General features: G+C 39.4%; 1 protein-coding gene across 2 annotated transcripts in view; it reads left to right on the top strand.

The window, feature by feature from the left end:
- ITGB2 (integrin subunit beta 2) overlaps nt 1-13,647 on the top strand; it is a 44,956-nt gene extending 31,309 nt beyond the window's left edge. For both annotated transcript variants that reach the window (XM_032214437.1, XM_032214438.1), the window contains exons 11-16: nt 572-759; nt 3,699-3,943; nt 4,463-4,682; nt 11,049-11,254; nt 11,747-11,913; nt 12,331-13,647. In XM_032214437.1, coding sequence (XP_032070328.1) covers nt 572-759; nt 3,699-3,943; nt 4,463-4,682; nt 11,049-11,254; nt 11,747-11,913; nt 12,331-12,396 — 1,092 coding nt within the window. In that variant the 3' untranslated portion in view covers nt 12,397-13,647. The remainder of the gene's footprint in view (nt 1-571; nt 760-3,698; nt 3,944-4,462; nt 4,683-11,048; nt 11,255-11,746; nt 11,914-12,330) is intronic.
- The last annotated feature ends 2,361 nt before the right edge of the window (nt 13,648-16,008 follow it).

Consider the following 16,008-nt stretch of genomic DNA (forward strand, 5'->3'; position numbering starts at 1 on the left):
ATCTTTCTTTATAAGAACAGGTAGACCTCCATCTCTCACTTGTATTGGATTGCAATATAGCTTGGGGACACATATGGCAATGACCCAAATAGCTTCTGCCCCTATTGCTCCTCTAGTTCAATGTTCAACTGCTTGGCACAGGGCTTGTATAACCTCTGGTGTCAATTATTCATCAGCAGTGGCTTTAGAGTTGTAAGTCCTTCTTGATAGGTTGTCTGAATCTCTTTTTTCCATTCCTGGTCAATGCTTTAAACTGAAGTGGAATCCAAAAGGGGCAGCCAACCATTGATGTCCTCTGGCATCAGGTTTTGGTTATTAGGTCCTTAGGTTATTAATTTGGAGCTTTACAACAATAGTATTTCCAAAGTTCATATGTCTCTGTTGTAAATATCTTTGCAACATCTATTGTTGAATAATCCTTGAAAACACAGCATTTTATTTAACCAAATGATATTCATAAAAATAATTTGTAAATAATTAGATAAATAATTAATGAAATACAATGTCTCTACTAATTATTTTAAATGTCATTTGAGATTAGATGGGGCAATCATCTTTTTTTTTCTTACAGATTACCTTCCAAGTGCAAATTACAGCAACATCGTGCATTAAAAATCAGACTTTTACTCTGCAGCCCCTTGGTTTCACAGACTTGACCACTGTACATATATACAGTCGGTGCAACTGTGAATGTGATGAGGAGTTACCAAATAAATCTGATTGCAATGGACAGGGGAATATAACCTGTGGGATTTGCAGGTAATCTAACTATTTTAGCAACATAAATCAAATATTTGCTGTTAGGTAGTCCTCAGGTTATGACAGTGATCGAGCATCAGTTTGGTCTAATGTTTAAGACACAGGTTAGAAAGCAGAAACCATACATTCAAGTCCGCTTTAGCCATGAAAACCAGCCGGGTGACATTGGTCTCTTAGCCCACATCATCTCACAGGGTTATTGTTGTGTGGAGGAAGGTGTGTTGGATATGTCTTTAGAATTTCTGTGTTAACCAAAGCAGTCACATAGTGCAACATCATATTGCTGTATTGCTTAGTGACAGCAGTCTCAATAGGTGCAGTTGCCATTGTAACTCCAGGACTATTTAGGTCATTAAGCATGAAGAGGTGGGAATTCTGGGCAAGGAGTACAGGGTGATGCACAGATGTCATGAGGCAGTGTGCAGATACTGCTGGCAGTTGATATACACGGTGTGTGCTGGCAGGTGTGTAAGGGAGTGTGTGCTATGGATTATGGGGTCCCTGGAGCTATGTGAGCTTGATTGTTCTCTTGCAGACATTTCATTACCAAACTAGGCAACATCATCAGTGTGAGAAGGTAGTGGAAATTGCTTTCATTTGAAATATTAGTGGCTAGCCATATCAGTGTTGGTGGGAATGGTCTTGGTGGTTCCTTGATTAGGCTGTTATTTACCGTTAGCTTAGTGTTTGACTGAGTTGGTGGTGCCTTGATTGAGATATTATTTATTTCTTGATTGTTGGTTTAGTATTAATCTTGGTAATAATCCCTGCTCATCTAGCTTGCTGGTGATGAGGTGTTTGGGTCTTTTTGGCTTTTTGATTGTCTCTTTTGAATTTGTATGTATATGCTGTTTGTGTCTATGTACTATTGATATCTGATTTGTCATTGTCAGGGTTCCCAGAATTCTCTAGCATTTTTTTACTTGGCTTGGTCTAGGATATTCAGTTTCCCAATTGAAATCATGGTTAAGTCTGTCTATGTGTTGTAAAAAAATAAGGAGTTTTCATCATGTCTTCTGAATGTTAGTTGGTGTTCATAGATGTATCTGCTAGTCTTCTGCCTATTCAGTAATGAATTCAATTTGCAGTTTAGTTTTCCTTTTTCTAGCATTTCTCCAGGAAGTAACCTTCATGGGGTTTCTTGGCCCTTCTCTGTGTTCTGGTGTCATGTTCTATTCTAATTGTTCCTTGAGGTTTTGCATACAGTGTGCTGATATTTGTTTAGTCTGAGGTGGGCAACCATGATCATGAGCTATATAATTTTCTGCTTACTTTCTTGGGCTATTTTCCATCCAGCTGTAAAGTTTATTAGAGATTTGTATTTCACCCTGGTGGCCAGGGCATGTACCTGGAACCACGAACACCATTAGTTTAGTTTAGTTTAGTTTAGTTTAGTTTAGTTTAGTTTAGTTTAGTTTAGTTTAATAAGATTTGTATGCCGCCCACTCCCTTGGGACTCTGGGCGGCTTACAGGCAAGGTAAAAAGAAACATTTAAAAGTTAAAGATAAGAAGATACAAATTAAAATTCCACATCATGCATTCCGTCTAAGTGGGGCTGGATATTGATCAACAGCCCCAGGCCTACCGGAATAGCCAGGTCTTGGTGGCTGTACGGAAGGCCGGGAGAGTGGTAAGGGTCCGGATCTCTACGGGTAGATCGTTCCACAGGGCCGGCGCAGCTACAGAGAAGGCCCTCCCCCGGGGGGCCGCCAGCCGGCATTGTCCGGTCGACAGCACCCGGAGGAGGCCCAACCTGTGCGATCTTGTTGGTCGTTGGGAGGTAAGTACCAACACAGACAAAGCAAGCCACTAGTGCATAAAAGAGAGCAAACCCCACTCCCTTCTGGTACTGATGTTACCTTCAAGCAAACATTTAGTAATGAAACGTCTGTAAGAAAACCAAGTCCAGAGAGCACCAGATACCTCACAGATCTACGCTGATGTACACATATTGTCTTTTATTGCTATGGAGTATCTCAAACCTCTCAAACATAAGAGCTCCTCAGGGGGGAAAAAGTGACAGGAGGAACTTGTAAGAGTAAGTTGCAACCTTCCCTCCTCACTAACCTGTTGACTTCGTTGTGGGAAGCCAGCAAGGAAAGTTGCAAATGGTAATCATATGATTATTGGATGGGGGAGGTGCTGTAATGGCCAGAACTTCAAGAAACAGTTTTAAGTACCTCTTGTTCAGTGCCATGGTAACTTTGAATGGTCACTGAAAAAGTTATTGTAATTTAAGGACTATATTTTTATGCAGTTTGTCTATAAAAAAAACTGTTCTCATAGAAAAAAGAAATGCCTGCTTGAATTTTTCAAGGCAAGGAATTTAACTTGAGAACAATAAATAGTAATAAAAAACATTTTGGGGAGGACTCATGGTCTCCCAGTTTCTAGACTAATGCCTTAACCACTACATCAAACTGGCTCTCTGAGTACCTGCCTAGCAAGTATTTCATACTGAATTATTTTTTTTATCAAATTCACAAATCTTCTGGGTATTTTTTTTTTATTTTTTTAACACATACATACTATACAGAAACTTTTTAAAAATGTAAAACATAAACTTATGAAACAAAGTGGAAATAAAAAAATCTGATTGTATATACTTAGAAATGTAATACGTGCCTAAAGTCTTTGTGATTGTTGCAAGTGAATTCAAATAGCAGTTTACTAACCTGAGGAGAATTAAGTAATCTGAGCAGCAGGAGGCATCTATGGGCTGGACTAAAAAGAAATTCGTTATGTAATTCTATGCCTCTCCATCCAGAAGTAAAATCCAGTGGGAATCCTTCTTTGATGAGTATATATGGATGTAGACTGTATAGTAACAGATTATAAATATAGGTAAAGGAAACTGTAGTTGAAAATAAGGACGATCATGCTAATGTTGCTTCCTAACGCTATTCTTTGATGTTGAATATTTCTTCTCTTATGCCAGGTGCAATGCTGGCTATGTTGGAAAGAATTGTGATTGTAAAACTGGAGGTAAAACCAGCAAGGAACTGGAAAAAAGTTGTCGAAAGGACAATTCTTCAGTCATTTGTTCTGGCTTGGGAGATTGTGTATGTGGACAATGTATTTGCCATACTATGGCAGATACCCAGAAGCTTATTTATGGTCCCTTCTGTGAATGTGATAACATAAACTGTGAACTTCACAATGGTCAAGTGTGTGGAGGGAAAGGTAAGTGACTGATGAAAGCTGAATATGAAAATACCAAATTTATCTCCTCTGGCCTTTGATACTATTATTCCAGACATTTTTACTATAAGCTGTAAACATGATTCCCATGTTATTTTTCTGCATTTTACAAAGAGCTGTATAAATAACACTTTGATCCACACTGTATAATTGGGAAGTAAATCAGCTGATAACCATATACCTGGGATGAATTGTTGTGTTTCTGTAATTAAATATTGACCATTTCCTTTAGAATATTGCTTACCTCAGTTTTTGAACATCCAATTTGCCAAGGACAAGCTGTTCTTGCATTGAGGGTCACTGCAGTGTTTTTCATATAATGCCCAAAATTCCAGGGCTTCTGTACTTGCAGTGTGCCACTTGGGAATGGTTGGCCATCTGCAGCGGACTGCTGGTCTGCATTTTAATTTAATAATCCTTTCTAGATAATGTGAGTGTTATATGTCAATGAAGATGCAAAGAAATGCTTTTGGTCCTAACCTCTCCAGTTTCTCTTTTCAGAAAGAGGTTCTTGTGACTGTGGGAAATGTAAGTGTACTGCACAATATGATGGCACTGCCTGTCAGTGCCTATCTTCAACAGAAAAATGCAAGAATAAGAATGGGAATGTGTGCAGTCTCCGTGGGCAATGTCAGTGCAATACATGCAAGTGTAATGGACGCTATCAGCCCCCTCTCTGTGAGGAGTGCCCAAGTTGCCCGTCTCCCTGTGCGAGATATATGTAAGTGATATGCAGGAATTGTCCACTTTGATCCAACACCTTATCATCACTTAATTTCACTTTGCTACTTGTAAGGTATGGATCAATCAGTCTGACATCAATACCTGGAAGATTCTGGAAAAAATAATCAAATACTTAAAAGCCAGCAAAGCTATTACTGGAAGCCAACATGAGTTTGTGAAAAAGAGATAATGCCAGACAAATTTTAGTGCATTATTTGACAAAATAACTAAATTAGAGGACTAACACAATGCTACAGCCATAGTATACTTGGACTTCAGTAAAGCACTTGACAAAGTAGACCACAACCTACTTCTTAGTAAAATAGAAAAATGAGGGATTAATAGCATCCGCCTGATGGATTCATAATTGACTAACCAACCACATTCAACATGCCATCCTCAATGGAACTAGATTTAAGGTTCTGTCTTAGACCCAGTATTCTCCAACATTTTCATAAGTGATTTCAATGAGAGGATAGAAGGGTAACTCATCAAATCTACAGATCACATCAAGCTGACAGGAATAGGCAGCACTTTAGAAGATAGGCTCAAAATCCAGAAGGATCTTGACAGACTCGAATGCTGGGCCCTATCCAACAAAATACAATTCAATGGTGAGAAAAGTTAGGTTTTATACTTAGGGAAGGAAAATCAAATGTACAGGTAAAGAAAAGGTGGCACTGGGCAGTAACTGTGAGAGGAATCTAAGAGTCCTAATGGACAACCACTTAAATGTGAGGCAGCAGTGTGCTGCCAAAAAAGGCAATGTAATTTTAGGCTGCAACAACAGAGGGATAGTATCAAGATCACATGTAGTGTTAGTGCCATTTTATACTGCTTTGGTGAAACCCCACTTGGAATACTGCATCCAGTTTTGGTCACTATGGTACAAAAAAGTTGTTGATACTCTAGAAAGAGTACAGAGAAGGACAACAAAGATAATTATGGAGCTGGAGGCTAAATCATGAGAAACAATTGCAGGAACTGGGTATGTCTAATCTAACGAAAGGATGGACAAGGGATGATATGATATGAGAGCAGTCTTTCAATACTTAAGGAGCTGTCGTAGAGAAGAGGTGGTTAACTTATTCTTCAAAGCACCTGAGATCAAGACAAGAAGTAACCAATGGAAATTTATTAAGGAGAGATGTAACTTCAAACTAAGGACAAATTTCCTGACAGTGGGAATAATTAATCAATGTAATGGCTTTCCACCAGAGGTTGTGGATGCCTCAACACTGGAAGTTTTGAAGAAAAAAAATGAACAGCCTTTTCTCCAGAATGGTATAGGATCTCCTACTTGAACAGAGAGTTGGACTAGAAGACCTCCGAATCCCTTCCAACTGTTATTCTGTAGTAATGGGATCCTAAAGGAATATGGCATCTTATTCCATGACTTCTAGATTTACTTAGGGGTCTTTGTAGAAGGTCACTGTCTGTCAGGTGTCCTCTGTTCAAAACTCAAGAAAGAAAACCCCCAACTCCATTGATTTAGAGAAGAGGTACTTTTACTAAGTTTGAAGTGATAAGCAGCGAAAACAAGGCAAGCGAAAGTTGCAGATTGAAAGTCACCACAAAACCCTCCCCCCCCCCAGGGTCCAGCACTGTGAGTCCAATCATTGTCTAGTATGAGCAGAGGCGGCCCAGATCGAGCAAACTGGTAGTAGCAATGGCGAGAGGCTCTTCCCACTTGCCCAGATGCTTCTGCACATGCATGAGCACGCCCAAACTGGTAGTAAAAAAAATTTGCAACCCTCCACTGAGTATATAAGGTTGTGGAAAAGCTCATCTTCAGGTATTTTTCCCATTTGGAATCCCAGGATGGTTGGCCTTGAGAGAGTATAAACACCTCCCTTCAGCAGTGCCATATTTCATGAGTGCAAACCTCCCTTTCAGTTCTCAAGGGACTACACCAGCTCACTTTCCCATCCCAAATACCCGAGGCCTCCCTCCCCATTACTATGACAGCCAATACCAAGCATGCTGAAGAAACCCATGCTGGAGATCCAGCTGACACTGTCAGAAATCCTTTGAGAGTAAAAGTATCCAAAATAAAATTGAGACATGGGGAGCTGCAGTAAACATTTTGCTTGCACACTTATTTCCTTTAGTGTTGCTGTAAAGAGAAATTGGGCTACTATCATTTATTTTTTAGATTATATCTGACTTTTCAGTACAAAGAAAAATACTGTAGCTAGTCTTCATAAGATCATTGTTTGTTAAACTAGATTACATATTAAAATTAGCTAGAGTTTAAGGTTTGGAAACTTATTTAAATTATAATTAATTATCCTACTTCAGACATATTTTGCAAACATGAAGCTTTCTGGAAAAGATTTGAATGCTGGGAAGGATGGAAAGAAAGAGAAGAACAGGATAACTAGTAGCAAGATGGATCAGGTTAGAGAAAGATTATCATAGAGAAAATATGTGTGGTTGCCAAGAGTTGACATAGACTTGATAGCATAGTCTAGTTAATAGTTAATCAAAAAGATTAATAGTAGAAAAGATATTCTTCAGAATAACAGGAAAACAGTGTTGGAAGGGACCTTAGAAGTCTTCTAGTCCAACCCTCTGCTCAAGGAGACTTTATTCCATTTTGGACAAATGGCTGTCTAATATCTTTAGAACCTCCAGTGATGGAGCACCCACAACTTCTGGAGGCATGTCGTTCCACTGATTAATTGTTCTAACTGTTAGGAAATTTCTCTTAGTTCTAGAGCTGTGACAGCAAACTTATGGCACTTGTGCCACCGGTGGCATGCAGAGCCCTCTCTGCGGGCACGGGAGCAGTCATTCCAGATCAGCTCCAATGTGCACATATGTGCTCTTCCTGCTGGCCATCTGGTTTTTAGGTCTCTGCCACACATGCACCGGGGGGGGTGTGCATGCGGGAGACATGTGTGTATACACAGGATGCAGGGGCATGAGGATAAGTGGGAGGTGCATATGAGGGTCATGCATGCATGGGGGGCAGGAAAAGCATGGGTGAGGGGTGGGGGAGCATGAGGGGGTCGCACATGCATGCGCGAGGGCAGGGGATTGTGGGTGCATTGCATTATGGATGTGTACACATGCACGCGCTTTCGGCATGCAGCGACAAAAAGGTTAGCCGTTACTGTTCTAGAGAGATGTTCAGTTAGGAAATCACTCTTAGTTCTAGATACGTTTCCATCCATTGCTTCTTCTCCTGCATTCAGGTCCTTTGGAGAATAAGTCAACCCCCTTTTCTCTGTGGTAAACCCTTGGATATTGGAACACTGTTATCATGTCACCCTTTGTCCTTCTCTTCATTAGCTATCAGTTAAATGCTTTGAATAAATTTTACAGTATCAATAATGCAGCAAAATTATTTTTCTATAGTTACATCTTTTTATGATTTTTAAAAAACTGTGTTGCTAATAGTGCATTGGTCTTTGGATATATAAGTATTTTGATCTATAAATGCAAATGAATTGATGGATCAGATGCTTACTAATAACTAATAACATTTATTAAAACTATAGGAATGTTGACACCACCAGAACCTTTCCTACCTTAATCTGGCTAATTAAAACCTTTAACCTTTGAATTTGTGACTGGGGTAGTGATTGTAAGCTATCAAACATATTATAAATGGAAGTAAATTTTCCTTGTTTTTTTGCGGGAGGGCGGGGAATAGGATAAACAGTTCTAGGTTCATTCTGTCAAAGAGCTCCAACTATAATACTTTAAAATTTAATTGTAACTCTCTTCTTGGTAGATTGAGCAAGTTATTGCCAAGCTTTGTGCATCATTATACTTTTTATGTTTAAGTGATACCTTGTGCAAATATTCCTCCATTTACAAGCATTTGTTTTGTGATCATTTGAAGTTACAATGCACTAAAAAGTAACTTTAGGTAGTTTTTCACAGTTATAACCATTGCAGCATCCTCATGTCATGTAATCAAAATTCAGATGCTTGGCAACTGGCATGTATTTGTGACAGTTGCAGTGTCCTATGGTCATGTGATCACTTTTTGCGACCTTCTGATAATCAAAGTCAATGAGGAAGTCAGATTCACTTAACTTTGTTACTAACTTAGCAAACACAGTGATTCACTGAACAACTTTGGTAAGAAAGATTGTAAATGAGGCAAAGCTTGCCTTGCTTAACAATAGAAATCTTGGGCTCAATTGTGGCCATAAATTGAGGATTACCTGTACTGTCTTTTCCCACAGTAACAGGTTGCTGCTACTTCTTCAAACTTACTCTTAATATATACTAATTCATATTTTCTTAGCAACTATACATTCATGTTTAAAGCAAGGCTTTGATTTAGAACAACAAATTCAAATTCACATTGTTCTCTTAAAAACCAAAAGGTTTGAAGGCATGATAAGATCTGAAGCAATTCTAAAAACATATTTGATCACTCAATGTGGTATACTGGTTTGTGATTTAAGATACAGAACTGAAGAAGTTCATCAATACTTAGACAAATCACAAGTCCAGCATGTTGTATATGCATGTGGTACTCCCTTTCAACTGATCAGAATGAGATATAGATAGATAGATTAGATAGATGATAGATAGATAGATAGATGGATAGATAGATAGATAGATAGATGATAGATAGATAGATAGATAGATAGATAGATAGATAGATAGATAGATAGATAGATAGATAGATAGATAGATACTGTTTTGTAGATACTGTTATGGGTTTATGTTATGTTTTATGTTATGTTATGTTATTATGTAATACATTCCCAAGCTATCATGTTGAGAATCAATATGATCAATAGCTTATCATTTCTGATTTATATCCTGTTTCCCCAAAAATAAAACCTCCCTGGATAATTAGGACAATCGAGCTTTTGAGTGCATGCCCTAAAATAAGCCCTCCCCAAAAATAAGCCCTTTGTGAAAATATTGCAACACAGCAGCAGCCATGAGGTGACCCCACTCGCTGTCTCCTGAACCTCAAAAATAATAAGACCTCCTGGAAATAAGGCCAAGTGCTTATTTCAGGGGTCAAAAGAAGATAAAGACCCTGTCTTATTTTCGGGGAAACATGGTATTCTACTTCCATTCAGATTACAAAACATAGGAAACTCTATGAGACAACTATATAAGTGCCTAATTTTTAGAGCTTCCCTAGCTGCTCCATTCAGTACAAAAAGATGTAAACTATTTAATAAACATGCAAGGCATAGTTAGTTATGTGTAATTATAGCTTTTCCCTTTTGATGTTGTTATTGATTAGCCTTTATTTCCTTCTGAAATATCTAGGTATGCACAACCTTAGCAAATAGAAATTTATTAGTAGAGCTCATGCACACATTACAGTCTCTTCCCATCATTATTCAACACCCAGGGAAATGTCCAATCATCCTAATTTTCTCAAAAGAAAAATTCTTGATCTTATTTTTTTAAATATGGTAACAATACATATTCTAATGAATAAAAAGTAGAGCTCATTGTAATAACACATACAAATGCACAATAACAAATTTAATTTAAAAATCCCAAAGTGCATCATTTTTACTATTCATGTTTTGGTCTTCGTATTAACAGAGGGACAGTGAGCCAGCTGTTATATTGTCAATCAGTCCTCAGTATAAAGGGTTAAGCAGAACTGATCTTAACTGAAACCATTTCCATTGGTTTCCCAACTTACAGAGCCGAGGTGGCGCAGTGGTTAGGGTGCAGTACTGCAGGCCACTTCAGCTGACTGTTATCTGCAGTTCAGCGGTTCTAATCTCATCGGCTCAAGGTTCACTCAGCCTTCCATCCTTCCGAGGTGGGTGAAATGAGGACCCAGACTGTGGGGGCGATATGCTGACTCTGTAAACCACTTAGAGAGGGCTGAAAGCCCTATGAAGCGGTATATAAGTCTAACTGCTATTGCTATTGCTATTGCTATTATTCAGGAATTGGCATAAATAAAATTCATTCCTGTCTATAGATTTTGGTATTAAAAATATAAAGATGGAGTCTCCAACAAATCCTAGGCTCCTGGAGAGATGTCTGCTGTACAACTAGATTGTATTGCTCCACTTCAGGTTCAGCTTATTTATATCATAAAATGGTTTGGAAGGAGTCTCATTAGTATATTACCTCAGTGTCTATTCTCCTCAGTAAACAATACCAGTTGACCAGGGACAGTTAATGTAAACCCCAGAGAGATCTCATCTATTTGAGGTTAGAGCTCAAATTTGTCATCCTCCTGATGCAGAATGTACATAGTATGTATTTTAATAAGTTTGGATTCTCTCAGCTTTACATCCTCCTCACTTACAATATGCTATAATATGCTATATAAAATATAGATGCGTTTTAATGATACTGTTATGAAACTTTTTAAAGAAGCTTTGCTTCTTGTTTGTTTGTTTTTTAGTTCTTGTGTTGAATGTCTTGCTTTTGGGAGTGGTCCATTTCAGAAGAATTGCTCTGATAGTTGTTCAAATATTACTCTTGAAAGTGAAGCACAACCAAAAAGTATACACTGCAGGGATAAGGATTCAGAGAATTGCTGGATCTCTTACACAATGTTTCCTACTGACGGAGAAGAGCACTATTCTATTACAGTCAATCGTGAGAAAGGTATGCTTAGTGCCACGTCACCAAAAACTAACATCTGTTCTCCATTGTAATATCTCTTGACTAGAAATGACATTAGTGCTGTGTAATTGTTAGTCACAGCCAGTAACAGAAACAGATCTTGGCCTTCATTGTGTAAGTAATGGGAAAAGAGGTAACTTGTATTATTCAGCATTTTGGGAGGGCCTCCTGAGGATTTTTCTTCCTTGTGATGGAAGACCCTATAGTGAGTCAGAATTAGTTAAGAGATCTCCCTGATGAGATGGCGAACCCTGCCACTGACAGAATATATGGCCTTTAAAGAATTTCTGGCAATCTCATATGGAGATTCAGGATCTGTTATTTATGTGGGGAATTTTTTTAAAATTCTGCCTCATCTTTATCCATTAAAAATGTTTACCACTAGCATGTAATATATGCAAATAGATATAATAAAAACATTCATAGCACTCAATCAAGCACACATAATTTAATCATGTTTCTTTCTTCTCTTAGAATGTCCCCAACCGCCAAACATTGCAGCCATAGTGGGGGGCACTATAGCTGGAGTGGCTCTTATTGGGCTCCTCATTCTCCTGGCTTGGCGGCTAGTGGCAGAGTTGTTTGATCGCAGAGAATATCACAGATTTGAGAAGGAAAAATCCAAGGCCAAATGGAATGAGGTAAAGTGTTTAACTCTTGTGGAGAGATATAAAGGAAGGAGAAGACCTACTTATGTCTTTTTCTTCCTGTATTTGCGTTATTAATCAAAATAATTGATTCAGCTTGAGGTACATGGGCAGGCCTTTGGTGTAGATTCTATCACAGTGTTTCTCAGCCTTGGCAACTTGAAGATGACTGGACTTCAATTCCCAGAATTCCCCAGCCAGCGAATGCTGGCTGGGGAATTCTGGGAGTTGAAATCCAGACATCTTCAAGTTGCCAAGGTTGAGAAACACTGTTCTATCATCTTCCTGCTGTTTAGTTTGGATTTTATCAAGCTGTTAAGTGAGTGTATGATTGCCCATCTGAATCCTGATCTGCTCTTGAAATATTAGGTTTTATTAGCAGCTAAAGGTTTCTGATTTTTTTATTGACAGGCTGACAATCCTCTTTTCAAGAGTGCCACTACCACTGTCGTCAACCCCAGATTTAATGGCCAATGAAATGAAACTTCAGCAACAATGCAAAGCACAAAGAAACTCTTCAGCAGAAAAACAGAAGATGAATCCATTTGCTTTTCTTAAATCAATCGTTATTGCCGTATAATATTAGTTATTTTTGAGAAAACCATTCTGTGGGCTTTGCAACATGATTCTATTCCATTTTTTAAAAAAGCGTAAGCATCAGAGAACTTTACTACATATCTCAGATGAAGCACTCAGAACAACTAGGTGTCTTGCATTCATCATCCACACAAACTGTAGAAATTTGAATTTTCATATCTGAAATTACTTAAAACTACTATATTACTATACAGTATGTAAATAAAATTGCCAACTGCCACTCAGGGAGTTCTTTTAATTAACAATTTTGCTGTTTATGAGGCCTATTGTAAGGTGAGGTACATAGTGAGAAGGTAATGAGCTTTTACCACAAACTGGCAATTTTTCCAAGTAAGCACTATGTTGAATTCAAAACATCAGTGCAGAGCAGCCAATCAGCATTCAGTTCCTTTGCTTTAAATTGCTGAGTTTACTACCTCAGAGGGCTTTCAGCACTTAACACATTTCTAGTATTTCTCTTTCTATACATATCACCTATATGTACCTATGTGTATGCTTGTCTTTTGGTTTACAAAACCAGATGAGTAGTCAAAAAATATTGGGGGTTTTTTTGGAGGGGGATATTTGACCATTGTGGAAGAGCCTCAAATGGGTTTGGCTCATCCATGATTGTAGGTCAACAAGCTTTGTGAGGTCTTGTCCAGCAAACCCAAAATTTTGTTTCTGGTTGTAATGGATAAGTCTGAAGCTATTATCAAATGAATTGGAAAATCTATAAAGACTTTTATTCACTTGATGCTATATCAGGGATCTGATGATCTGGTAACTTTGAGGAGCAGATTATGAACTGAGGATGAGATTCCTTGTGCCAGATGTCCTGTCTGGATATCAATCAGCCATCAAAGCCCCAGTAGTAGGATTATTTTAAATAATAACATATTGGTAAAAATGTACTTGCATTTCTCTTCCACTGTTCAGAATGTCTTGTCAGTCCAGAAAAATGAGTTTTTCCAAAAGTATTATCCAGTGAGTGATAAGACTGAGTGGTAACTTCCACTTTCCAGTTTAAACTTAATAACTATATCAACTGATGAATCCTTCTACTGAAAAAATACTGACAAGTCCACAAATTATAATCAGATAGCTTTCTTTGGGCTGTTAATTAGCTCTATATTCAAAGAACATGCTAAGTCATAAATCAGGCAAACCATTGGCAGGCATGAGATCCACAAGAAAATATGATTTATCATGGATGGTGGCTGGCTGGGGTTTGAAACTCCCCAAAACTTTTGCTGCGGGCTGGTCACCAGCTGGCTAGATATTATGATTTATGAGATGCATGAACAGAGTTTTATCCTGGTTTACCAATTGCATTAAACCATTTTTACTAGTTTGGTTACATTGGTTAAGTCCATAGGATATAAGCAAGTGCAAAGCCAAGCTGTCAGCCTTGGCTTCGCTTGCTTGCTTTTGGCTGCCATGGAAATGGGGAGGGGGCATGGTATTTGGGTGGGGAATAATTGGGACAGGAGTGATAGTACAAAAAGGAAGTTTAGTTCTCACCATCTTCTGCACATGCTGATGGCCATTGTTTGGATCTGGTCAAGGCCAACCATCCTGCATACCAACATGATGATGCTTATTGGAGATGCAACCCACATGACACCTAAGGGATTTGCAGATTGGGCAATGTGATGGGGGTTGTTGGGGGGAGGGGTTGGGCAAATGTTTGATATGTATGATTTCGTGTGTTTCTGCCTAAGACCTTGCTTTACTTCGTTGCTATCTTTTCATAACCAGTAAAAGTACTTTTAATTCCACAAACAAAGGAGTTGAGAGGTTTCTTTCTTGGTTGCTGAAGGAGGCGTGCTTGACATTAAGCAAGGTTTCACTTTCACACTCATCCCAGAGCTAACACCTTCTGAGGGGAGTGCAATAAAACAACAAAACCTTCAAAGAAATTTCCAACCCTGGCAGCAACCAGGAGGACGACATGGGGACTGCCGGATCCTTGTGCCCCTTAGAAACGGAGCGGATGGCGGAACTGAATTTGGAGGAAAGATCCGTCTGCCCCAGGTGGTCATTGGGAGTAGGACAGAGATATGACCCTGAGGAAATTCCAGATGGAGTTACTACCAGCCAACGTCGGAGACTGGCAGCTGTCTGGCAAGAAGCCGAAGAAGAAGCTCTAATGATGTCCCATGCGATAAAACTCTTCCAAGAGGCCTGGGAGAAACATCATTTTTGTGAGAGCAGGATTGAAAGAGAGGCTGATTTCCCTGATCAAGAAGAGAGATGCACAGAGGATCTGTCTCACCCAGAGCAGGCTGGGGGCACACAGCAGAGCTGATCAGGATGGGGGAGCCCCAGCAACAGCAGCAGCAGCCGCACAAACCCATCCAATGGGGGGGGGCAGATGCTGATTGGGCCTCCTCCGGATCCCATCTGCCAGTCAATGTCGACTGGCGACTACACGGAGGAGAGCCTTTTCTGTTGCAGCTCCGACCCTGTGGAACGATCTCCCCGTTGATAGCTTACCCTGCGTAAGCTATCACCTAAACAAGTACATTTGGCACAGCACTTCAACCATTTCAACTTTACCCTCAAGTACATCCCGGGGGAGGGGGAGAGAGAACTTTATGGCTGATGCCTTGTCTAGGCTTCCCTAGTACAACAGCTCTAGGCTGAGCGTGGTTCATTCAGTCATCCCAGCAAAAATCTCGCTGCCCCCATGGTTACCAGGAGCCAAGGTCCAATGGACTTAGATGTCATGACAGACTTAATGAACAAACTCAAGGAGGGCCTTGAGTCCGATGACTAGTTCAAGAAAAATTCAAATGAATGCACCATGAAAGGTAGACAGGCTTGGGTAGGAGCTAAATTGTATGTTCCTGATAACCTGAAACTGATTGTTCTTCAACGGGCCCACGATTCAAGAATGGCGGGCCACTTTGGATTTGTAAAGACTTTGCATTTGATTAAGAGGCAATTCTGGTGGCCTTCATTGAAAAAAGTCATTGAGTCCTATATAGCCAGTTGTCCCGTCTATGTGGCCACAAAAAGACCACCAGGGAAGCCCCAGTGTCTTCTCCAGTGTTGCCCACCCTGAAGCACCATGGAAGGAAATATCTATGGATTTCATTGTAGAATTGCCAGAGAGTCTTGGAAATACTGTAATTTGGGTTATCACTGACCTGTTTTCCAAGCAAGTTCATTTTGTGCCTTGTTCCAAGATACCATCAGTGAAGTCGTTAGCTAAATTGTTTATTTCACATGTATATCCTTTACATGGAGTGCCTGAATGCATTATTTCAGATAGGGGGTCCAATTCACCTCCCTCTTTTGGAAGGAGTTCCTAAAGTTGATTGGCTCCATCTAGGGGCTAAGCTCCACCCACCATGCTCAAACTAATGGGGCTTGTGAATGGACTAACTCTGTTCTTGAGCAGTATCTCAATGTTTCATTAATTATCAACAGGATAATTGGGCTGAACTGTTACCACATGCTGAGGTGGCGTACAATAACTCTGTGTACAGCAGTATCGGCATGACT

This window comes from Thamnophis elegans, chromosome 3 (genome assembly GCF_009769535.1).
Source record: "Thamnophis elegans isolate rThaEle1 chromosome 3, rThaEle1.pri, whole genome shotgun sequence".
Lineage (NCBI taxonomy): Eukaryota > Metazoa > Chordata > Lepidosauria > Squamata > Colubridae > Thamnophis > Thamnophis elegans.